Below are 26,234 nucleotides of genomic sequence, written 5' to 3' on the forward strand. Positions count from 1 at the left end.
TGGTCACACAGGCCAATGCTGATATGGAGTGGGAGGGAGCCACACACAGGCAGGCATACCAGGAGGTGTGACCAATATCATCGGTCATTTGGAGACTAGCTACCACAGAAGCTTTTGCCTTCAGTTGAGGAGCTGTTGTTGCCAAGAGAAAGGATTGTATTTATACCTCATTAAGATGATAGCATTAATTCACTTAACAAATACTTACTGAGGGGTGCTTGGGTGGCTCAGTCAGTTGAGTGACCAACTCTTGGTTTCATCTCAGGTCATGATCTCATGAGTCATGGGATTGAGCCCCACAGCAGGTTCCCCACTCAGCGGAGGGGTCTGCTTGAAGAATCTCTCCCTTTCCCCACTACACCATTCGTGTGTGTGCGTGCTCTCTCTCTCTCTCTCTCTCTCTCAAATAAATCTTAAAAACAAGTACTTGAGTACCCACCGTGTGTCAGGAACTGTAGTAATCACCTGGGATATAGCACTGAATAAAATAGTCTCTGCTCATGGAGTTTATAGGATAGAGGTTTAGAAATAAATGTTTAAAAGTAGTATGTTGGATAGTGCCATGGAGAAAGACAGCCTAGAAGGAGAACTAGGGAAAGAAGGTGACAGGGGAGGAGGGATTGCGATTTTAAATAGGGTAGCTAGAAAAGACCTCGCTAGTAAGGCACCATTGGAGCTGAGATCTGGAGAAGGTGAGGTACCTGCATGGGTAATCCAGGGGAGGAGAGTTTCTGCAGACAGGGAGAGGTCTCAGAAAGCACAGGATGCCTGAGGCAGGTGTTCTCAGCATGTTGGAGGAGTGCCAGGGCGCCTTTATTTGGCCAGAGCCCACTTAAGCAAGCGGAGGTAGGAGGATGTGAAATGGGGCAGCACCAGAGTATCCCTTAGAGCCTGAAGGGTGATTTTAATCCATTCTAAGGGGCCTTATGTTTTCCAGACATTGAGACCTCAGTTTTTTCATTGTTTCGTTTCTAAGTGGAAGCCACTGAAACTGCCTCATATTTTTATGGAGAATTCCAAAAACCTAGAAAAAAAAGTCTTAAGCACCACTATGTCAATTATTGATATTATCAACTGACATACAATACACATCTTCAAATGCTAACTTTTAAATCTCTTCCCTAGTTCCTTCAAAGGGACCAGATACTTGGAGAGAGTGGAGTTCTGATGGGAAAAATTTAATCATCTATTGGAAGGTAAGTATCTGCTTTTTCCCTAAATATTTAAATAACAGTATTGTGCTAAACTATTTAATTTATATATAGTACTTGGGTTATCAAGGAGCCCCTGTTTCCCAGACTGGCTCTTCGAAGTACTGCTGAGAATCTAATTTGGCTCCTACAACCCCCCAGACTCATTACTCCTAATTCACCATAGTCAGTTTGCTAGGAATCTTCTTTGTCAGATCTGAGCATTCTTTAGTTTGATTTCATGAGACCTGTAAAGGACCTGAGGATTTCATGAATTCCATCTCTCTCACTTTAATCAGAAACACAGGAAGAAGCTACAAGTTAGAATCTCCGTAGTGTTGATGTTACATTTTTTTCTTCAGTGAATAAGAAACTTTTTACGTATCTCATAATGTAATTTGTTTTCCCTAATGACATTATTATATGCCACTTAAAAAGGTTTGCATCATTTTGTAAAATCTTTAGATATAATATAAATTGCATTATGTTTTCACTAGTTTTTCTCTTACTAGAACATTTTTGTTTCTGTATTCTTTATCTGATTTGCAGGGATCAAAAACAGTTGTTTTCTATATCAGATTTATAAGAGCAATCATAATTGGATTTTTTTAAATAGTGAATTCGGTTATTATAAAGCAAAACATTATTTTTACAAAAATTTGACATCAGTACAGCTTTGAGTAAAGTCTATTTGCAAGTTCATTGTAAGTTCTCTTTGTGATGGTCTGTGTATGACTGTGTACCCCTCTTAATCTTGATTAGAAAATCCGCTGGCTACTCACAGTTGTGTGTCAGATTTCATGATAGTGTAGTGACAATATTGCAGCCACTTCAGTGTATCACTTGTCAGCCTTTTGGCTAAGATCAAGCGTAGTATCTGTTCTTAACAATTTAATACCTGATATATCCTCTATCCAGAGACAATATATTACATGGATTTTTGGAATTAGGAGATAGGATAGGAGCTTATTCTCTCCACTCCACCTATCAACCGGGTGTTGCAGTACCATTACTTCATTGTAGAGAAAGTTTGGGATGTTGTTCATACTAGATGAATGCCTAAACAAAGATTAAAAACACCGAAGTGATGAGGTTGGTGGTTCTGCCATTTGCCAAGGAGGGGCATATTTGGGTGGAAAATGAAGTTGTTTAGGGTTGAATTGTTTTCAGTGTATTTTAAAAATATGTGCCACTGGGGTATCCAAATAGAGTCTAATAGGTGGTAGTTTGATGTAAGGCTCTGGAGTTCAGGGGAGAAGTCAGAGTTAAAGACATAGCTTTGAGTAGCATATAAATGGGATCACTCGGGGAGAGCATGCATGGTGGAAAGAGGCCAAGGATGGACTCGTAGGTGATAGCAGCATATAAAGGACTAGCAAAGGAGGAGGATCCAGTAGATGAGAGTGGGAAGGTTAGAGGGACAGGAAGACCAGAAGAGATTGGTAAAGCAGAAACCAAAAGAGGGGGCTCCGTGAAGGAGTGAGCTATCAGCAGCATCAAATGAAGCCCTCAAATCGTAACATGATAATGGGTCCAATGGAACAGGCCATCAGAGAGTCACTGGGGACCTGTGATGGAGCAGTGTTTTCAGCAGAGTATTAATATCAAGGTCAGTCAGGATCAGAGGGTCCCATGCCTTGTCGTATAAATTGGAACAATAGTCTTAAAAGGCACTTTACTTTAGCTACACAAATGAAAAAGTTTGAATGTTTCCTAATACCCAATAATTTCCATTTGTAAATCCACATGAAAGGATTAATCCTAACTATGAAAAAGGAAAAAAAATTGGCAGTAAAAGATACACCAAAATATTATTTTAGCATTGTGAGAAATTGGAAACAACTTAAATTCCATTATTTAAGGAATATTCAAGTAAAAACTAGTAAAAATACTACTTAAAATATAAAGCCATTAAAATATATGTATTAGAGACAAGTATATTATAGAAAAGTGAAAAAAGATAAAATGGTATATAGTATGATTCAAATAATGTTAACAAAAAACATCTCCATCTTAGACAACCAACTTGAAAAAAATATCAAAATGAAAGCATATTTAAGAGACAAGAATATGGGAGCATTTTATAGGGTTTTTTTTTTTTAACTTGTGTATAATTTCCAAACTTTCTGGTAATGGGCATGGACTATTTCGAGAAAAGAATAAATATTTTTTAAAAACTGTGATGCCGTAATTTTTTTAAGTTTTATTTATTTAAGTAATTTCTACACTACCAACACGGGGCTCACACTCATGACTCTGACATGAAGAGTCACATGTTCCACTGACTGAGCCAGCCCGCCCCCCCTACCCATTCTGTAATTTTCTATGTTTTGTTTGGTAGGGCAGTGATTCTTGTTACTTTTTTGTTTGCTTCTGAAGAATGTGAGGCTGAATACTAGTTTGTAGTTACTTAATTTTTAAATTTCTGTGTGATCTTACTGCTTACGGTAAGTACAGTTTTTCTTTTGTATCATGCTTCTGATTTATCCTGGTCTTCGTGCATTTTATTTTTTTATTTTTTATTTTTTTCTTGGTGCCTTTTAAATCTGTGTTTTACACCGTTAACAACTCCCATCTATTCTGACATTACCTTGTCATGATTAACGTAGTGCCTGGTTTAGACTTCATGGTCTTTGCTCATCACACAGCCAGTTTTGCAGGTTTCTTGACATAATTTATTTTTCTGTTTTTCATAGCCTTTACCCATTAATGAAGCTAATGGGAAAATACTTTCCTATAATGTATCATGTTCACTAGATGAAGAGACACAGTCCCTTTCTGAGATCCCTGATCCTCAACACAAGGCGGAACTTCAACTTGATAAAAATGACTATATCATCAGTGTGGTGGCAAAAAATTCTGTTGGCTCATCGCCACCTTCTAAAATAGCTAGTATGGAAATTCCAAATGGTGAGTACTTAAAATAATGTAGGATATAAGAACAGGAAATTAAAGTGAAACATTTTAAAGGTTATCACTTGCTCTTATAATGTCAGCTTTCTTCTCCTACCTCCTGCTGCTGCTGATACATACAGAGGAACAAGCAGATTAATGTCCAGAATTCATTGAGAGACAGCAGCCATTAGTCATTAGGGTTGACTCCAAACATCTGCACTGATGGATAAAATAATTAGTGTATCCAATTATGTTAGTGTGTAATGTTGGAGAGCTATGTGGTGGACGTTACTCTTAGTAAGAAATGTTTCAACCATTTATTTAAGTACCGTTTTCATATATCTTCCAAGACCATGGGAGCTGATGCTGTAACAGCTGGGCTGTTTTACAAACTGCCAGGGAGGAAAAAGTACTTTTTTGAATGGCAGCTTTGTTGGTAAGACATTCCTTATTAATAGGAATCCTTTATTGATAAGAAGTCTAAAAGTCTAAGTTAGATCTTTAATACAAGTTTCAAAAGAGTCACTGTAGTGAAATTTTAAAATTAACTTAGTGTCTTCCTTTAAATATTAGGGATTACCAGTAATCCCAAATACTTCATCCATAGCCACTTCTCTCTCTTTTCTCAGTTAATTCCTCTTCCAGCTCATTTCCTGTTCCCCCACCTTGCTGTCCCGCCCCAATATGGGGCTCCTGTCTATGACCACCCACTCGTAAAGAAAGAAAAGTTGGTCCAGTTAGGGTCCTCCAAGTATTTTTTCAACTCCCAATGGAGGCACCTTCTTACTTAGCTGGTTCTTTGTTTTAGTTTCTGTCAACTGTCAGGGACTTGGGGGTGGGGGTGGAGGCACCTTACATTTTAGAGACACGGAGCGCAGAGCCCAGACAGCAGCACACACAGAGAGGAGGGGTCTTCAGGCAGAGGTGTGACAGCAGAAAGAAAAGGAAAGAGAGAGAAGATGTGAACACCCTTAAGAAGATACCTTCTGATTTAGATTCTGTATTTCATTGCTTCATACTGATAGGCAATAGCCGTGTTGTCTTTTAATTCAAGAACCGTATTCCTTGTGTCCTTCAGAAGATAGTGATTTACGGAACTAACAATGGCCTAGCATCAGCTCCTAGACAGCTACGGAAGCCACAGAATCATTGTTCCTTGACAATTTCCTGAGACGGAGGCCCTGGGCCTCAGCAGGTTTATGGTGTGGAGTTTTAATCACATTGAGCCTGAACGCTCTCGTGTCCAGTGTCCTCTGAATTCTAAGCCAAATTGTTGTCTTGTGTTAGGTAGTAGTTGCTTTATGAATACAATTTTTTTCTCCAAAAACCTTTCTGCAGCTTTTTACTGAACCCTTGAATAGAAATCGGTTATAGAAATAACTTCTTTTCTCCTGTTACTGTGGGAAATTCCCTCTCCCTCTGGGCCTAACCTACACAGTCCTACCCCCAGCCCTGGGCCCCCTCATCCCGAGACCGAGATCTGACAAGGATGGGGAAAACAGAACCTGGGCACTGCCCCGTTCCCGCCAACCTCTTACACCTCACCTCTCTGCCCTGTGTTGGGTTTTCCCTCCCTGTGCCCCGACTGGCCGGCCATTCTGCCGCACGGCTTCAGATCGCACTGCATTTCAGCAGATTCCCCATTCCTCACCTCATCTCCAGAAGCCTCTTCAGCCCACCCATAGGCTCGAAAGGAAGACAAGAGCTGATCCATCCCCCTATTCACCACATGTTCCATGTTCCTACTCTGTAGGTCCTGGCCCAGGGCTGGGGTTGCAGGCATAAGCCCCCATCTGCTCTCACAGAGCTCACATCATAGTGGACAACGAGAGGAGGTCTGGACTGTCCACTTGAGCTCTGCACCTGCCTGTGGGCTGCCTGCCCCTGCACTGCTACCCTCTCTCGTGCCCACATGCCCTCAGCCCCATCCCTCATGGCCCTGACTTTCACAGCCCGGCCTGCAGCATATTACCACCTAACCTACGTGCTCTTTTATTACTGTTTAGAGCTTCTGAGTTTTTCTGTACGTACAGGTAATTACTTTTTTACAACAAAAATAACAGCAACACTTCTAAACTTTGCTAGAGGCTTATCTAGTTTGAGCATGATTTTAAAATTTCTGTCCAATGACATTTTTCTAACTCCTGTCCATTGTTATGAGATTTATCTTATATTATTGTTTTTAATACAAGTAAAATGTACTTCTTTCTTGTTGTAGATGATCTCAAAGTAGAGCAGGCTGTCGGAATGGGAAATGGGATTCTCCTCACTTGGAATTACGATCCCAATATGACCTGTGACTATGTTATTAAATGGTGTAACTCATCTCGATCTGAACCCTGCCTTATGGACTGGAAAAAAGTCCCCTCAAACAGCACTGAAGCTGTAATAGAATCTGGTAAGATGAGCTCATACCTCTCGGTGAAAGTTAAAAACATTTGTTTTTAAGATTTTTTATTAGAGTGAATCAGAGAGAGTGAGTGTACACATGTGCATGCGAGCATGAGAGGGGGCAGGAGTAGAAGGAGAGGGAGAAGCAGACTTCCTGCTGGACAGGGAGCCTGATGGAAGACTGGATCTGGGACCCCAGCCAGGATCATGACTGGAGCTGAAGGCAGATGCCCAACTGACTGAGCCATCCAGGTGCCCCTGTTAAAAAATATTTTTAAAAGAGCAATACATGGTGTGACTGGGTATGAGTGATCACTTCCCCCTTATCACTAGGGCGGGTGTGAATTGGTGACCTTTCAGGAAGGTGTTTTGTAGCAGTATGTGTGTGAAAGGCTTCATATCTTTTGCTCTAGTAGTTGCTTGTCTAGGAATTTATCCTAAGAAATAATCAACACAGGATTGCATCTAAGAACGTTTACCATAATGTGATTTATAATCACAAAAATTGAAAACCGCCATAGCAAATAGGAGAATGAGTAAATTACAGTGTATCTGTACAGTGGAATGTCAAGTAGATTTGGGTCACAGGTACAACAATGTGGAGGAATGCTCCTGAAGAAAGCCGACCACAGAGCCCTAGGCAGCGTGGTCTCACCCCTGGTCCTTTGCCTTTGCTGGCCGGAGCGCAGGTTCACTGGGGCTAGGCAGAGCCGAGGACAGACGCCTTGCCCCCATCACCACTGATGCAGGACAGGGGCCATCCATGGGGCAGGGGGCACCCCCCAGTGCCTGGCTATAAGGAGCCAGGAGTCCCCTAAGGCGAGCTGCTTTGGGTAGGAGCAGCCTGCAGTTCAGCCCTGAAGAGTATGTAGTAACCCGCAGGCTAAGCGAGCCTTGTCCTGGGATATTACAGCCCTCTTTCGACCATCGACCATCGACCATCGTTGTTCCTTCTGAGTAGCTGATGAGTGTTTTGTGCCTCTACCCTTGGGAATTCTGGAGCCTGCAGCCTTGGTGATGCTTCTCAAGGTCATCCCATGGTCATGGTTCTCCCTCACGTGGAGGTGAAGCTCAGGAGAGCAAGCAACTGCTAATACTTCTCTCCTAGGAACCGGTGCTACCCACTTGCTTTTGTTACCATCAGATGGGGAAGATGAGTCCCATCCACTAGATTACTCCCAAGTGGGTTTAGATTATTTGCCAGTCCTACTTGAAATACTTGGTGGTTCCCTTTATCATTTCCTAGAACCCACCTCCCTTATCAGAGTGCCTGCACACCCTGCCCTCCTCTCCTGCACCTCCACTTGTAGCTGCCTGAGCCTTAGGCTGTCCTAGCATGTGCCATATGAATTCTCCTCTCTCTTCCACCTTTCTCACCTGGGCTTTGAGAATAATCAGGGTGGCCCGGGGGCAGGCTTGGTGGTGTGAAGAGGGGTCTCCTTAGATAGAGTGTCTTGGGGACATAAATTTTAAGCTAAGACCTATACGGTGAGAGGGAGAACCTCTCATGCCGAGACAGATGAGCAAAGGCCCCACACTTGAAAAAACAAAGGCTCAGAGAAGTCAGATGATTTGCCCAAGGTCACAGAACTAGTGTGTGATAGCACCAGAATTCAGATTCAAAGCAGTTCAGAGCCTCAGGAGGCCAGTCATTGTCTCTTTTATTTACTGCCTCTGGGACAGTGTATGGCCACAGGAGGCACTTCTCTCGTTCCTTTCTCAACCTAGTCATCGATTCATTCAATTGTCCTATTTTATGATCTCAAAACATGGAACTAATGCCATAATTCCCACTTGGGCTCTTTTTTTTTTAAGGCAGCAGAACTCTATAGAATACTGATCTACATCATTGTAACATAACCCTGGGTACAGATTTACCAACATACAGGCAGATTAAAATAACCTCAGGCACTCCTGACCCCCAAAGAAAAAAGTTTCATAATGATTTTAGAGGTTGGCCATCTCACTTTTGGGCTTGTAGAACCGCTGGTGTTCTGTGGGCACAGAATTGGAGAACTTGTGCTCTGACCACACCAGAATAGTTGCTTTCCACAAATTAGATACAATCCCACAGACTGCCCTAGCTCCCCCAAGCGAGATCTTTTTCCTAGACCACCACTGGTGAGCTCCTCATTGCCTTTTAAGGCCCTCTTCAAATGTCGCTTCTTGGTGGCTTTTTGTGATATTCTTAGACCCATTTGGTCCCACAGTAAAGGTGCCCCAGCCTAGGATAGGTCCCTCCAGTCTAGCACACTGTGTCTTGGTTACCCTGGTTCATCTGTCTCCCCACCACTCTGCCAGCCTTTCTAGGCCGTGGACCACACTATGTCCACCTCTGTGTTCCCAACATCTCACACTTTGCATTGTATCAAGGATGTACCAAAGGGGCTCTTTGAAGTAAAGTTAAGATGCTTCTCTTGTGTGCCTTGTGAAGTTAACTCAAGGGCACGAAATAGCAATGCTCTAAAGAGAAACAGATGCTATGGCTCAGCATTCCTTGAAGCAGCAAAGTTTTTTTGCTTTTTGGAGCAAAGTAGGAGATTACACTGGCTAGGGAAGGAAGGGCTTTCCAGACAGCGGCTTGGTGCGGACCTGGGATTATCTAGTAAACTGATCCTGGCCCAAATCTGGGAAGTCATCGTTGCTTGATTTTAAGAAACAAGATGAAAACCTTGATCACTGTTCCTCCCTTCAAGGTCATATCATGTTATAATACAATTCATTACAACAGAAGTGAGTATGTGTAATTTTTCTTTAGTCATTTTTCATTCTGAATATTTATCAGTTTTGAATATCAGTATTTTTTATGATAAGAAAACATCTGTTTAAAATTAGCTTTGTAAATTTCAGAGTAAGTGATTGTAAGTTTGATGTTTATAAAATAGATGCTCATAGTAATGTGTACTTACGAAAGTTAATTGTGTTTATCCTGTAGATCAGTTTCGACCAGGTGTAAGATACAGTTTTTTCCTGTATGGGTGCAGGAATGAAGGATATCAGTTATTACGTTCTATAATCGGATATATAGAAGAACTGGGTAAGTTAATTGGGGAAGTCTTAGAGTCCAGGGTAATGTGAGAAATTAGAAATTCAACAATTGCAAGATTGAATTTTTTTTTTAAGATTTTATTAATTTATTCATGAGAGACACAGAGAGAGAAAGGCAGACACAGGCAGAGGGAGAAGCAGGCTCCATGCAGGGAGCCTGATGTGGGACTGGATCCTGGGACTCCAGGATCACGCCCTGAGCTGAAGGCAGATGCTTAACCGCTGAGCCACCCAGGCGTCCCATCAAGATTGAATTCTAAAAATAGATTAAGGTGTTTAGTTCAAGGAAGGAAAAATAATTTGTATGATAAATTTAAAATTGTGATTGCCTAATCTTCATATCTTTAATATTTCACAGTTTTACTCTTGTGATTGAGAAAATTAAATCTTAATTTTGATGTCAAAAGACTTATTTGCACTTAAACACGTTAAAAAAACATTAATTTCAAGACTGTATACAGTGTGTTTATGTTGTAAGTTCCCCGTGTGCCTCTAGTCATTTGCATGCAAGCTTCACTGGAGCAACGCCTGTGATAGCTCTCTGAAAGTGTGACTTAGTAGAGAATAAAGTCTTAATTTTAGATTTAATTATTTTTGAAGACAGAAATCTCATTAAATGTTAATATCTTACTCTGTATCAGTGAACTCTCCTTTAGCTATGGATGTTTTTCCTATTACAGCTCCAATTGTGGCGCCAAATTTTACTGTTGAGGATACATCTGCAGATTCAATATTAGTAAAATGGGAAGATATTCCTGTGGAAGAGCTCAGAGGCTTTTTAAGAGGATATTTATTTTACTTTGAAAAAGGAGAGAGAGACACCTCTAAGATAAGGGGTTTGGAGTCAGGTAAGTAACTTACTACAGTGAGAATAGTATTTCCTAGAAGTTCTCATTAACCATTAAAAAAAAAAAAAAAAAAAAAAAAAAAAAACAAGGAAAAAACATGTTAGTGAATAATATAATACTGGTTTCCAAAACTGAAAAATTGGTAAATGAATATATATGAATGTGAGAATTTTAGGATTTTACTATGTGATAAAAGGCATGTACAGTCTTTCATTTAAATTATTTATTCTGCACTTTGATTATAAGCCCCATAGGAAAGAGACCATCTCTTAGTAATTTTGAATGATATATAACGTAGCATCTTATATAGGTTATTAAAAAAAAAAAAGGCTTCCTGTAATTCTAATAATGGAGGAGACAAGCTCAGGAACCCAAGAATGGCTCCAGAGCCTCCACTGTTACCTGAAAAAGAGCCGTCCACACAGTTAGGGCCTTAATGAGCTGGCAAGCTTAATTGACTTGACTAGGGACATGTGTATCCATTAGATCTTTTTTTTTTTTTTTAATAAATTTTTACTTATTTATGATAGTCACACAGAGAGAGAGAGAGGCAGAGACACAGGCAGAGGGAGAAGCAGGCTCCATGCACCGGGAGCCCGACGTGGGATTCGATCCCGGGTCTCCAGGATCGCGCCCTGGGCCAAAGGCAGGCGCCAAACCGCTGCGCCACCCAGGGATCCCCCATTAGATCTTTAAAAGTACAGTCAATCCTTGACAGTTGGTAAGCGTATATGTCCAAAGACCTTAGAGAATTTTCAGATTTACAAATACAGAAATGTTTATAGAGTTTTGGCTTCTCCCTAAATTATATTTCTGTTGGGAGTCAGATGTTTCCTATTCATAGCCACATAACACAAGCATGCCATCTTTTCAGTTTGAGAGCTTTCATTTCCCTTAATGACTTCTCCTCAGAAAAAAACATTTTAATTATTTAATGCCTGTCCAACAAGTCAAGAACAACAGTGCTGCATGGAGATGCCGAGCAGGCATTAGCTAAGTTACTTCTCAGAGCAGCTGCATTAAATGTGCACCTCCCCCACACCACTAAGGTCTGCTTTCCTGAACCTTCACAATTGCCTGTGAGAAAAACCCTAAGTATAAAGTTCTACGAATATCCAGAGTCTAGTGAATTTTTTTTTAAATGTTCAGAAATTTTACACTTGTACCAGTTAAAATTGAGCACTTAGACTTCCATTTAGATGTGGTAAATTAGTCACTAAAGTTAAAGAAGGGGGGAAAAAAGTATGATGCCACAAAAAGAGAACCAGACAGGCAAGAGTATACCAGATTTGGACATTTTGGGGCTGATGGGAGTGGGACAGATGACCTGGAGGATGAAGGATGGTGAAATCCAGGTGGACGTTCAGGCTTCAGGGAGAAGTAATCTGACTTCCATTATTAGGTGAGGTTTGGGGGCAGATGTTAGGATGGACATGGGCTGAACATTGAGAGCTGCCTCTAAGTGTTTAAGGAGTGATTAGAACCCCCATGGGGGTCCTATGCCAACTTCATGCAGCTAATGTGAATGCGTTCTCCCCTGCCTGAAGACGAGAGGATCATTCTTTGGAGAAGTTGAACCAGACAGCCTCCAGCGAGAGGGACACCAGAGTGAACGTGACTTTCCCTGAGCCTCCTTTGTCTTATAAGGGGCTAATAGGACATCTTCAGCTGGCCCTGTTTCCCTGATGAGATTAGAGGATCTTTCTTTAGAAAAAGGCAATGGTTCCTGAGGAAAGACACAAAAAGTGCTGGTATTGGGGCCCCAGTGAGCAGGAAAGCCCACCAACCGGAAAGCTCTACCCATTCACAGTGACCTTCCCGTGGTTCACTTCTAGCCATGACTAGCAGCCGGGATAACCAGCTGGTTGAGGAAGATTCTAACAGGACAGAAACCAGAAGAAATTAGAGAAAACAGATTCAGTGTAAGGAAACAAATTTCAAACCAAACTATCCTCGCATAGTTGAGTTACACTGTATTTATGGAAAAGACCTGATGTTATAAAAAAGAACAGTCAAAAGATAGGTAAGAACTCATTAGAATTAGAAATGTGATCAAAGAAAAGTCTAAAGAATTAAATAGAAGATGGAGAAATTGAATGAGAGATAGAGAAATTCTTTCTCCAGTTAGATGCAGAGGAGACGACTTGGTAAAAAGATGAGGAAGTTGAGCATCAGAGACTTGAGCTGTCAAGCTTTATAGGAGTTTCGGGGTGAGGGTGGGAGGATAGAAGAAAATAACCAAAGAAAGAGCTTAAGAACATTTCCCAGAGCTAGAAGACCAGGATACACAGAGGAAAGCACCCATCAACTACACAATGAGATAAATAGAAGAAAAATCTACACTGAGGTAGATTGTCATGAATTTCTCAGCACCTGATACATAAAGAACAAGTCCTATAGACAGAAAAGTCACTCAGGTGCGAGGCCTCAGGCATGAAAGTGGCCTCGGACTTCTCCACAGCACAGCAGAGGCCAGAGGTAGCACAGCTGTGTCTTCAAGGTACTGAGTGAAAATTCTTTTCTCTCTAGAAGTCTGTACTCGTTGGTGGCAGCCAGTGTGAGAGCAGAATGAGAGTATTTTCAGATTTCAGGCCCGTAGAGCTACAGATACTTCCTTCCCCGTGTCCCCTTCTCAGGTGGTGGTTCAGAACGGTGGTTCAGCCTGAGGAAACAAGCAGGGCAAGGGCGGTCCAGGGGGGCCGGAGCCAGGGAGGCCTTGGTCTGAAGCAGATACCCTGGGGAGGACGCCCCTGGGAGACGTGGGCAGGGGTTGGGTGGCCAGTCACCGCACTGGGCACTTGGATTTTGTTGCATTGGGCCATGTGGAAAATGGCACTGAATGTTCACAGAAATTTGTGGGAGGAATTAGGAATTGGTACATTAAGCAAATGAGGAAAAAGCATAATTAAAACAACAGAAAAATAAGAAAGGAAATATGAGCAGACTAAGCAATTTGTCTAGCAGGAATCCATATTTATGTGATCATAGTAACATAAACGCTGAATTTCCCAAACGTTTTAGTGTGTCTGTGTGGATGATGTGGGATGGGAGGGCGAGGGGGTCTGAAAACACTAAAGCTTCACCTTCTTTGTAGAACATGCATACATAATGTCTACAATTTTTAAATCAAAGTACTGCCAGTGTGAGTTTATTCCAAAATACCTAAGTAAATACCCAAAGAAACCGATAACGTGATGTTGCAGTGACTGTAGGTGGCAGGGGAAGGTGCCGGCACAGAACTGCTACTTTTTGTTCTTGGCCATTTAGTTCATTTTTTCAAACTGTTGTCTTCCATTATTTTGATTAAAACTGTAAAACAACAGTTTAAACAATTCTCTTCTTTGGAAATGATTCAAAGGCTTCCTCGCTAGCGGTTCATTTGAGAACTCCGATGCACTGCCTCTCTTCCCTAGTGGTTTGGAGAGAGCACTGTAATGAGGTGTGCTCTTCTCTCTGGATGCAGGCAGGCACAGCGACCCCCTCCCCAGGGGCCTTCCCAGGGGGTTGTGGTGTGTTTCATGCCATTAGGTAAAGAAGAGACTTGTATTGATTATCTGCTATATTCCAGGATTATTCTAGAGAATATATGAAAACTTCACACCACTCTGGCAGATAAATCGTGATCATCTGTTTCATAGGTTAGAGAAACTCAAGTTCACAGTAGTTTAAATAACAGGTCCAGCCCGTGTGGCTGCTAAGTGGCAGAGGTAGAACTTGAACCTGGGTCTGGCTGACCCCGCAGGTCCTGGCCCTGACGCTGAGGGCGGCCAGCAGCGACTCACATGAAAGGGATATGGGTAGAACAGGTATGAATAACTAGATGTTTAAAGTGGCGTAGAGGTCAGTAATGATGGTCTTCACTTTACAAATAGGTCGGTCCGACATAAAGGTGAAGAACATTACTGACCTATCCCAGAAGACCCTGAGAATTGCTGATCTTCAGGGTAAAACAAGTTACCATCTGGTCTTACGAGCCTATACAGACGGTGGGATGGGCCCGGAGAAGAGCATGTTTGTGGTGACAAAGGAGAATTGTAAGTTAATCACTGCCTATTGAGGTGCTTTCTGTACTTAAATGCATAGTGTTTCCAGCAAGTTTTGTTTATGTAGGAACCCTTTTTTAAAGATTTCATGTATTGTGCATATTTATAGTGAGTGTCAAACAATGTTAAAAGGCCACAGGATGACTTCATATTTATTCTTGTCAGTTATTTGAAGCTATTTCCTAAGACTACTTAAATTAATGCATGAAGGATACATCCTAAGTCTTGGAGTTCTAAATTCATGTTGAATCTATATAAAGCTGACCCACTTAAACATTTTTTTAAAACATTTTATTTATGTGAGAGAGTACATGCACAAGCAAGGGGAGAGGGAGAGAGAATCTCCAGCAGACTCCTCACTGATCTGGGAGCCCAAAGTGGGGTCCCTCTCACAACCCTGACACCATGACCTGAGCCAAAACCAAGAGTCAGATGTTCAACCCACTGAGCCACCTAGAAACCCTCCATTTTAGCATTTTTTTGCCATGACTGTTCTAAATGTGATTTTTAACCTATCCAGGGAAGAGTAAAAGAAATATCCTTTAAAAACCTGTGAACCCCAGCATTCACAAATTTGAGATGGAGAACGAGGAAGACGGGTTTGACTGTCCCCAGTGAGGAGCCTGAGTTGAATGGCGGCATAGTCTCTAGCCCTGAGAAAGACTTCACATACACACTTCAGTGAAGCACCGTGAGGGTGCGGTGTCATCTGGGGCAATTTTGCCTCCTAGGGGACACATGGCAATGTCCGGTGACAGTTTTGGATCTCAGAACTGTGGGTGTTCCTGAGATCTAGTGGGTAGAAGCTCAGGGATGTGGCTAAACTTCCTGTAGTACATCTGACAGCCCCACACACCGGGGAGAAGAACCTGGCCTCGTGTGTTAGTAGCGCTCTGTCCTGTTCTAAGGAATTTAAGTATTAGTGTAAAAATTATTAAAATGCTTTTGAAGGTCACATTTTAATAGTTTTTCAGTGTCCTTGGAACAGTTAGTACTTCTTTTCTTTAAATAATCTACCAACTTAAGTATCTTCTAATACAAATGTATTCTGTATGTCCTGCTTAAAATAGTGATTTGAATATATCCAATATTCTCTTTTCAGCTGTGGGATTAATTATTGCCATTCTCATTCCTGTGGCCGTGGCTGTCATTGTGGGAGTGGTAACAAGTATCCTTTGCTATCGGAAACGAGAATGGTAATGGTACCTACATCCGTTTACCCTTGCTGTTGTGTTCTTAAGAGCATGATTATTTTATGTGTTAAGAAATAAGTACTTGGTAAAAAATGTTGGTTTAGTCTGAATTACTAGATTTATATTAATAATTGGATTTAATATTAAGCAAGAATCGTTTAAATGTTTTTAAAGTAATAAGAGGTAAACTTTTTCCTACTGTGTTTACTGATAATTTAAAGTAATAGCAGATATACTAAAATTACCTACAGGCATAAATATGGCAATAGCTATATGCAAGGTTACTGATTAGGATTACACTTGTCCTGGTTACCTATTGAGAAAATATTGTCATTTATTCGTTTGTTCAACAAATATGAATGACTCTTCCCATGTGAAGAGTGATATAGTGGTGAACTAAATAAGCATGATCCTTATAGACTTAGAGCACCTTGGGGAAAGGTAGACATTAAACCTGTAATCATCTAGTAAATACATGCTCATAAGTATATGTGTGCTAGGAAGGTCACTGTGCACCACGAGGGGAATCACAGGGGAACTATGTCACTGGAGGTGGCTGACCACAGCTTCCCTACGAGAGTTCCATTAGAGCTGAGGCCCAAAGGGTAAAGAGAGGAGAAAGAGTGTTGAATAGCTCTTTCTCACAGAGAAAGAGATGAATAGCTCCTGAGGACCCAGAAATTGGAAAGAGCTTGGTCATCAGGAGGAAGCAAAAAGAACTGTGGTCTGAGTGAAGCTAGAGAGGCATGAGGTGAGATGAGGAGAGGAGAGGTGAGGTGAGCCGGGACTCAGTGGGAGAGAAGACCTCATGGCCAGCTGGCAGGAGTTGCCCTGGGCTGGGCAGATGGCTGTGTTCATGCCTAGATGGCCCTCACTGGCATTAAAGATGCCATCCTTTCTGGCAAACTGAAGAGACTGTATTCTAGTAATCCTGGCTTATAAGTTAACATAGTATTAGTTAATTATAGAACATGCTGTCTTGATGACCATATTCTCATTACCAAAAATCACATTTTAAAAATGATTTTAATACAGAAGATAAAATGAGAGAGTTTAGAAGCTAGGGCGTGTCAGACTTGTATTAACAAAGTTGGGTTTTTTCTGCAGGAATTTCAAATACTAAACTTCTTTTTAACAACTATACATATGATTTGGGACGGAGCAAATCTTTTTGTTTGCATCTCGTTTTTGCTCATCATTAGTAGCCTTTTCTCCTAATAGTCTGGAACCTGTTACGAGCAGTAGAGAACTGCATGATACAAATACACTCCTGAAGTACTGGGCCCTGTGTAGTAATCCATTTGCACTGTGGACATTAGCTTAGATGAACAGTACCTCTGTTTTACTTTTGACTTGAGAGCACAATCACCATTTTAATCCTTTGCTTTCCATTTTCATGAGATACAGAAGATATCGTGGTTCTAGAAATAGAGATACTGCTCATAGTTTTCAAGTAGGAGCCCCTCAGTGCCTTATGTACAGAAAGCTCAGTGAATGATCACACTAAAAACTTTTAGATCTTGCATTTTTATCTCAGATGTTCATTAAAGCATCATATGAAATGTCAGAATAAGCCCAATGATTTTCTAATTTATTTGTTGTCTAATTGATAATCTTAATTATTAAATGTACTTAATCATCTTTATTTAAAGGATTAAAGAAACCTTCTACCCTGATATTCCAAATCCAGAAAATTGTAAAGCTTTACAGTTTCAAAAGAGTGTCTGTGAGGTAATCCTTTATTTTCTTACATTTATCTTTTAGTACTGGCTTCATTTTTTTCATCTTTTGTGAAAAGTTTTTAGCATGCAAATATCATCCAGTATAAAATGTGTGAAGCAAAGAGCAATGCTTTAACATCTGCTGAACTTCTACAATTCTGCATTTTAACTTGTTTTCACCATGCTCTTTTTTCCACTGCTATTAATAGCAAGGAACATATTGATATGTAAAAAAGGAACTATGTTCTAGTATGCACTGCAGAATAGTAGAGATAAATTTTTATAAGTAGCTGTGTGAAAAATATTGAAGATAATGCCCCTTTTGTAGGAAGGGCATTGTGGCGGCGGCTTTTAGCACTCTTCTTAATCATTGTTTTATCATTTATTTCTAGGGAAACAGTGCTCTCAAAACATTGGAAATGAATCCTTGTACCCCAAATAACGTTGAGGTTCTGGAGACTCGATCAGCAGTTCCGAAAATAGAAGACACAGAAATAATCTCTCCCATAGCTGAGCGTCCGGAAGAGAGCTCTGATGCGGAAGCTGAGAACCACGTGGTGGTGTCCTACTGCCCCCCTGTCATTGAGGAGGAAACGCCGAACCCCGGCGCAGATGAGGCGGGGGGAGCCTCTCAAGTCGTTTACATTGACATCCAGTCTATGTACCAGCCTCAAGCGAAACCAGAGGAAGAACAGGAAAATGACCCTGTCGGGGGGGCCGGCTACAAGCCACAGATGCACCTCCCCGTCACTTCTACTGTAGAAGACCTCGCTGCAGAGGACGACCTAGATAAAGCTGCGGGTTACAGACCTCAGGCAAATGTCAACACTTGGAACTTAGTATCTCCAGACTCCCCCAGGTCCACGGACAGCAACAGTGAAATTGTCTCCTTTGGAAGCCCCTGCTCCATTAACTCCCGACAGTTTCTGATTCCTCCTAAAGATGAAGACTCTCCGAAATCCAGTGGGGGAGGGTGGTCCTTTACAAACTTCTTTCAGAACAAACCAAATGACTAACAGAGTCACCTTGTCACTTCAGTCTGCCATCTCAGTGAGCTCTGGGTTCTGGCGCTGCCGTGCCAGCACGGGGCATCTTGGAGGGATCCTGTGAAGTATTGTTAGCGAGGGGGCCTCACCGCGCGCGAGTCACACTCAAAAGTGTTCATGTGCTTTTAACGTAGTCTCACAGCCAGAGCAGTGTAACCCAGAAATTCAGTCCCTGCAACTCAAGTTTTGGAGCAATCTGTGATGGGAGCCAAAGAATTCGCACGTGCTCTGCCTTCAGGAAGCACTTCGTGGCCGATTCCGTCTAGCCCATCCATGCAATCCAAATCCCCCAGCAACGTGTTCTGTTCTGCTCATGGTTTTCTCCTATGGGTACTGGATGGAATTGCAAGCCGATTTACAGGCACAGGAGAAAAATGTCAAAAAGCAACAGACGATGTTTATTTGCCTGACACTTGCTCCATGCTAGAGGAAAACCAAGCACAGATTTCAAAACTTTCAACATTATTCTCCTCTATCCGCGGCACTTACACAAAATTAATATAATTTTTAATGTAGTGACAGCTGTTGTAGTGTTTTGTTTGATAAAGTGTGCTGATTTCTGTGCCTACTGTATCATGGTTATCAAAGAGTTTTCTCAGGGGTACAAACTTTGAAAATGAGCGTGACACTGACCAGCCCAAATTAGAATCCTGTCGTCTTGCTTCGGGAGGTTTTACAAACCTTTCCCTTACTTTGTGGCTTGCATGCTAGCTTCCCTTAGTGCGGTTGGTTGCCCTAAGATTTAAGGGCAAATTTTTAAAGACTGTAGACCTAGTTTTTTTTGTTTTAAATCTGGTTTTTTGTGTGACACCGTGTCAGTTTTATAAGTGTAGGAGCAAACTTAATATTTCTGATAAACATAATTGCAGTGATTTACAATTTGAGGTGATTCCTGAGCAGACTCGCTGCATTAGCTCTTTGCACGGTCCTGACCGGTTTCATCACCTCCCGAGAACCCCATGCCCTGGAACCCCAGTCACCCAGGCAGTGATGATCTTTGACTTCGTGTAGCAAAGGTTCCTCATGAGGCAGTTTGGCAATTTCTCCCTGTGAGATGATCATCAGTCTAGACTATTTGATCCAGTCCTCAAAATTTTAAATATGCAACTGAAAAGATCATGCTTCCTTACTGGAACAGTCCTCAAGGGCTGTTTCATAGGGCCCGCCTCGGTGTCCGTTTGCTCCGTGGGCACACCGTGGTGAGGGCGTAGCGGTTGCTGTGCGAGCTGTCCAGGACCGCGTGTCTTCGCAGCCTCACCTGCCCACCCTTGCTTTTCATGAGTGATGCCTAGAGTGAGTGTGGTTTTTGGAAAAGCAGAATGAAAAACTAAGAAGCATATCTTATATTTGCCCAACCCCCAGGTCGCCTATGTATTCTGTCTTTTGACAGGTAAGGCAAAGTACTAGAAAAAAATGGAAATACCCGAATACATCGAGATGTGCCTGCTTGGTTTTTTTTTTGTTTTTGTTTTTGTTTTTTTACTCTCTGAGGTTCTGTGATGATCATGGATTGTGTATCTTTTCTTCTAGGTCTTAGTGTTTCTTTATTAAAAAAAAAACAAAAACAAAAAAAAAAACACCCACGTCATGATAAAAAGCCGCAGGATGACAAGGAGTAGAATCCATTTGGGCGTTCTCAAAATCCTGATTTCAGTTGCTAGAGTTCACCTAAATTCTTGAGCTCCATGACATATGGACAGGTGGAATGAAACAGAACCAATTTTATACACAGACAGTATATATTAAAACCCTGTCGTAGCTCCTGGAGGTTTTCAGCAATGAAAAATGTCTCCAACGAGAGCAATCCCTGACAGTCCGCTCTTCTTATCTATCCTCTCGGGCTCCTTTCCTTCGTTTGCACCCCAGACACTCAGACCTGGGGCTGCCTTCATTCCCTGCTGAAGCTTGTCATTTCCGTGCCCCTCCTGCTCCCAACTCCTGCCTTGTCTCCCATTGAAACCGGTGGATCCTGTACTTCATCTCTTTAGGATAGGTGTTGGCTAAGGTCAAAGGGTATTGGTCTGAACTACACTAAACTGAGAATGGGAAAAGGCCAGGAGAAATTGTTTGAGCTCTGTCATCAGTATATATGCATTGCAGCTGCGGCCATGCGGATCCGGGGCCCTTTCTAACCTAGATGATGACTCATTTGTTTGGCTCACAGTGAATATCATTGGCTCTCCAGTTCTTTCTCCAAGACTTCACTGCTATTCTTGCATGAAAAAGGTTCAGAGTGCTGCTTACTCCCCTCTCCCCTCCCCCCTGGAATTCCGCACACAGTGATCACTAGGTGAGTGGGAAGCCGAGTAACACTTAGTCTGGGCAAGCTCTTTTTAACTTGCTGTATGCCTAGAAGCATGTGGCTTATGTCTGAGGCCAAAGCAAGTTGCTTTGTCTTTACCCTCTAAATTGAAGACAGCCAGACCCACTGTGCACTTCCGAAGTCATTACCTCTCACTTCCCTCCTCCGCCCCTGCTGGCCTACCTGGGCATGTGGGGGCCGCCTGAACACCAGGAGAGAAGACACCGTCCTTGGTCACACATCCGTTCATTTGTGGCACTGGAGACCCTGGTAAATGTGCACTGTCTGCCAATGCTGGGACCAGTCTCAGGTGTGAAAAGCAGGCTTGTAGCGGTCATGCTGTGTCCAATCATTTTAACTCCTCTTCCTGGGGTGGCGGGGGAGGGAAGGCTAAAGGCTAGATGTGTTCCCTTCAGCCCTTCCTGACGGGGAAAATAATTGGGAAATCCCTCTCTCCTCAACTAAAGCCTAGCCATTGATTAGAAATTCTAAGTATCTGAACTCAGTTATGCCCCACTCTAATAGTGCCCTCATATTAGGACACATTTTCATATATCTCATAAGCCAATTTCAGATCGAGCTTCTCTTGTGAGGAATGGAGATTCTGGTGGTTGCTCTTGTGAGCGGCCCTCCTAGATAAACAGTATTTAGCATAAAAGTATGTTTAGAAGACTTAGCTAGAATTTTGACGTTAGGTAGAGCTTGTACATTATGTCCTGCATGGATTAGTGCCCATGTACAGTTGAAATCATCACTGTGTTGAACTACAGAAGCCTGGATTTGAGACTGGCCCCGGGTATCTGGATGGTTGTGTTTGCGTGCTTAGGTGATAGGGGTGCTGTGTTCTACAGCTTAGACTCTGAAGCAGCCATTCATGGAAAAGGTTAAGGGCGAAAGGATCGGCCTCGTTTTCCATACCAGCATTACTTTCACGGCTCATGGATCTGAAGGACTGCGGGTAGAGAACATCTAGTACTGTTGCACTCAGAAACTGTGGCAAGAGTCACATTGTTAAAACTTCATGCAGCTTGTATTCTCCTTGGAAACCATTAGTCCTGTAATTTCTTAACTGTCTCCATAGGCCCATGTATAGAGAACATTGCAGTCCTGTCTGCATTTGAATAACTGTAGGTTAGTGGAGACCAGGGAATATTTTCTTCCAAAAGGAATTTGAAATCCGTGTTTCATGGTATTTTGAAATTAAACTACTCCCTAACTTATCAAAATGCAGAAAATGTTATCTCAAGTTTTTCTACTGCTTAGGCACATAATCTGATAAGACTTTTTTTTTCCTATTTAAAGTAATTTTTACTGTTTTCTGTTTTGAACCATCTAAAATGTGCATACCTTTTTTAAAATGCCTTTTTCTTATTTTGAAAGTCTAAAGTTAGGCATCTCAAAAGTCAAATGTGAGATCATTAGCTCATTACAAAGATGACTAGCTACATGGTAGAAGTTCAGTGAGTAACTGTTTCTGAGTCCCACTCCAGAATGTGCAGATTGAATGGTTTTCATAAGGGTGGTATATACCAGGGCCTAGTGCATGTAGATCTGAGACTGAAAGATTCAAATCTCCTCGAGAAGTAGCTCCAGTTTGAGTGAAAACTTGGGAAAAAGACTCAGGCAAAAGCATCCCTAGATACCGTATTACTCCCTCACTGTGAGTATCCATAGTGTCTTTTTTATTTGATGGGTATAGAACTTGGGACCTGTTTGTACCAACCAGCATTGTTCTAGCAAACCAACAATAATACATTGATGTGTGAGCTTAACTATTTAATAAAAGGACTCATTCATTCTCTTGCTAAAAACTATTTCTTCAAAGCATTTATTTTAAACTGGTATTTCCTGCTGAAACAAAATTCTAGGGTACCATGCCCATCTTACCTTTTATCTCCAGAAGAAAATTTTTCACAGAAGAAACTGATTTTCTAACTTACTGGAAATGCATCCTTTGACATGACCTTAGAATATCATTGCAAGTCACTTGGTTTGAATTCGGTCTAGTTACGTCTTCATGGATTATGTACCAGGGCTATTAATATTTAAACCTCTTATTTTGATGGGGTGGTGAGATTTTTATTTCTTTTCAACTTGTGCCTTTGTCTTAATTATTACATGATTATATTCATGCCAATTATAATACAAATGAGCTATTTTTAATGCCTGTATGGAGGATTAAGGCAAACATTCAGTTATTGATATGTCAGGCTTTATTGTGTGTGGTAAAATTCCATGGGATGTGATTTGATTTAGAATATATTCAAATTCTTACAATTATGATACTGAGTTATGACAGATTTCTGTTATTTTAAACCACGAGTAGTGCTTGTTTCTCCCTATATGAAGAATGTTAATATTTTGGATTATAAGTGTTCAAGTTGTAGGCCGAAGTTACCAATGCAAGACGAATTTTGTGCAACGTTTTTGTGAAAATTAAAAGTGTTTTAAGAGGGAAACCTGAATGTTTTTCTGTACTGTACAAGTGCCCAGCTGAAGAACCATAGAAACAATAAAATCAAAATCTCTCAAATAAGTAAGCTATCACTGATTGAATATTTAACCACATACAAAACAGTAATAACTTACATTACTTTTTGGTTGCCATAACCGAACACCCTAAAAACTATGTGTTTTTAGATGTGAATTGGGGAAATTAATATTTAATTGATAAGGAAATTAATATGTATTGTATTGACATATAATTTCTAAGATTTTCTTTGCAATAGCCAATCAGAACTTTAAAAAGCCAAACAACTAACAACATAGACCTTATGCTGCCCTTAAGCCAAAAATATTTTGTATACTTGGTTGGATGGCTTATTTAAATGTACTGAATTTCCTTACACATCTAAAATGTACCTCCCTTCAGAATTACACCATTTAAAAAATGGGTAACTTTGAATTTCTGAACTTACTGTTTCTCCTAAACATTCCATTGTAAGAGATTTGGTAAGATTTCTAGGTGATAATACAGTTTTCAGTACCACATTCAGTACGTTTCAATAAAATTGGAACATGGACAAGTTAACTTAGGTTTAACGTTAGTATTTTTGTGATCAATCATAGACAACAATACTAAATAATTTTCATAAAAATTTTTTCTCAAATATTCAGCCAATTTGATTCCAAAACTTTTCCCCATTATTTATGATATACCCTTCTATTTAATTTCTTTCCAAAATAATGGTTTGGAAAAATGTGAATATGTTATGAATAGTTGAAGACAAAACACAATAAGAAACCCCTATTCCTTTTGTTGTGGAAGGGGAAGTATTCTGTGCATTTGTGCTTAGCATTTGTGCATTCGCATTTGTGCTTTCCTATTATTTTCTCAAAAAGGAGCATGACTTTTTCTTAAATATATTTCAATTCAGAATTGCTTGAAAAATATTGGCCTGGATAAAGACATACAAAATTTGAGATGGTACCACCTTAAAAGTATGTCCAGAGGTTGAAAATCATTTTAAAATACTCAACTATCCCAAAAAGAATGTGTTGCCTTTTCTTCTCTCTCATTAGTTGGCCATAAGTCAGAGGTCGTCTTCTTGTTTAGGAAATTGCCATTTTTTTACTCTCGAAATTGCATTATAGTGAATTACTGTTTACAAAATACACATACTGTGAACAGATAGGAAGTTTTTGTCTTTTATAAGGTTGTCTGTAGAATGAGTGTCTTTTTAAAGGAGTTGTTATATGTTAAATATTTTCAGTTTTGTTTTGTTTTTTTTATAAATACTAGTATAACTGTTTACTAATTTTTGTTTGGTCAGGTGTGTGCAAATGTAGCTGAAAGATAGGGAGAAACTGCACATCCCAAACGGTTCCTGTTCCTGTTTCTTGAATTGTTACCACTACAGACTTTTTTTTTTAACCCGAATTATCATTTGTGATGTTCTGTACCTAAAATCCTGCTTAATCATATAAGGAAACCTTTAAATACACTTGTAGTAGGAAGCAAACTATAGGTTGCAGTATATTTGTGTAATTCAGTTTGATTCACAGAATTCCAAGTTTAATATGAAATAAAACAACTCGACTTAACAGAGATGACAACTGAAGTATTTTCTGCCTTATGAAAATTTGGAGATTACGTTGCTGTTAGAATGGAAAATTTGAACATTTTATATCATATAATTTCAGAATTTAATTTCCATATCTTTTGGAGAACATGGTTATATCAAGAACATAGAATATAAGTAACCTATTACTAAGACACCTTAAACGTAAAAGTAGTGTGCTTGGCTGTTTAATTCTAAAGATGTTACTTATGTTTGTTTTTAAAATGCATGTATTTAACAATTTTATCATAGTATTGTCATGGAAAAATAAATATATTTTCTTACAACTTATACTGATGGATTTGGGCATTACTGTTGTTTGTTTTCTGTTTTAAGCACTTAGGAAAAAGTAGCCTCTGTTTTGTTGTTAATACTTCTGTTACTTCTCATTAGAATTAACAGGGTTTATGAGACAATCACATAGGGTTGTAACTACATTTTTAAATTTTTTTTAGAGATTTTATTTTTATTCATGAGAGACACACAGAGACAGAGATATAGGAAGAGGGAGAAGCAGGCTCCCTGTGGGGAGCCCAATGTGGGACTCGATCCCAGGACCCTGGGGTCATGACCTGAGCCAAAGGCAGATAGATGCTCAACCACTGAGCCACCCAGGTGCCCCTAAGTTTTTAATATTTTAATACGTTGGCATGCCACTGACATACTCTTCCATATGTTGCACTAAATCTGTATTCTGTGTATAAGAGAACTTAGCATAAAAATAATCCGAAGTGGGAATCCAGCATCATAAAACAAAAAATGAACACTGGTCCTGAAAGTATGGTTTTGTAATTTTTTTCCTCTGAAAACAACCTGACATTTCTGAAGATTCTAAGAATAGATCAAAATTAGTTTAACTTAAAGTCACTGAGTTTGGAAATAACAGTCACTGATTCAGCAAAATGGTAATTTTAAAGTAGAAAGTGATCTTAAGTGACTTCTCTTCATAAGGGAGAGAAAGAAGTCTCTAGTCCTACCTGGGTAGCCTGTGCTTTTACCCAGAGTAAGGACTAGAATATGAATGGGCTCCAACTCAGCCTGAAGAAACTATGGGCCAGTTGTGAATTAGTTGTGAAACACACGTCCGTGTTCAAGTCTAGTAGAGCACGTACGTACGGCCTGTCCTTCAGGGGGATGTCCGTGCATAATTTGTTTCCCAGATGGTGGATTCTTGGGCCAAGATGTATAACACCATCAGCCCTAAGGACTTTGAAAAGGTCAAAAGGACAGGAATGGTATATGTATCAGCTGGATGCACTTCTTTTAACGTGTAGTATTCAACGTCACTGACGCTCGTTCACAGGCTCCAGGTCTTTACAGAAGAGCTGTGTGAGAATTGGTTCTGAATGGCCTATAAATTTGATCCATCACCCTTCGCCTGGAGTGACTAATGGAAAAACCGAATTAAAAGTATTTCCTCAGTCTCTGAGAAGCAGGGAGTTGATGTAACAGGAGATGTCTTGAGCTGATTTGGGATTAAATCGGAGCGGATTTTT

General features: G+C 40.6%; 1 protein-coding gene and 1 non-coding gene across 2 annotated transcripts in view; both read left to right on the top strand.

Moving 5' to 3' along the window:
• LIFR (LIF receptor subunit alpha) overlaps positions 1–25,029 on the top strand; it is a 77,444-nt gene extending 52,415 nt beyond the window's left edge. The window contains exons 12-20 of the mRNA XM_025436401.2: positions 1,126–1,196; positions 3,887–4,100; positions 6,304–6,483; positions 9,412–9,513; positions 10,205–10,372; positions 14,245–14,406; positions 15,518–15,611; positions 17,261–17,339; positions 17,722–25,029. Of these exons, the coding sequence (XP_025292186.1) occupies positions 1,126–1,196; positions 3,887–4,100; positions 6,304–6,483; positions 9,412–9,513; positions 10,205–10,372; positions 14,245–14,406; positions 15,518–15,611; positions 17,261–17,339; positions 17,722–18,345 (1,694 nt within the window). The 3' untranslated portion in view covers positions 18,346–25,029. The remainder of the gene's footprint in view (positions 1–1,125; positions 1,197–3,886; positions 4,101–6,303; positions 6,484–9,411; positions 9,514–10,204; positions 10,373–14,244; positions 14,407–15,517; positions 15,612–17,260; positions 17,340–17,721) is intronic.
• On the top strand, positions 2,029–2,220 carry LOC112652869 (U2 spliceosomal RNA). The gene has a single exon (XR_003131781.1). It is a non-coding gene; the product is annotated as a U2 spliceosomal RNA (small nuclear RNA).
• Positions 25,030–26,234: the final 1,205 nt, after the last annotated feature.

Source organism: Canis lupus, chromosome 4, assembly GCF_003254725.2.
Source record: "Canis lupus dingo isolate Sandy chromosome 4, ASM325472v2, whole genome shotgun sequence".
Lineage (NCBI taxonomy): Eukaryota > Metazoa > Chordata > Mammalia > Carnivora > Canidae > Canis > Canis lupus.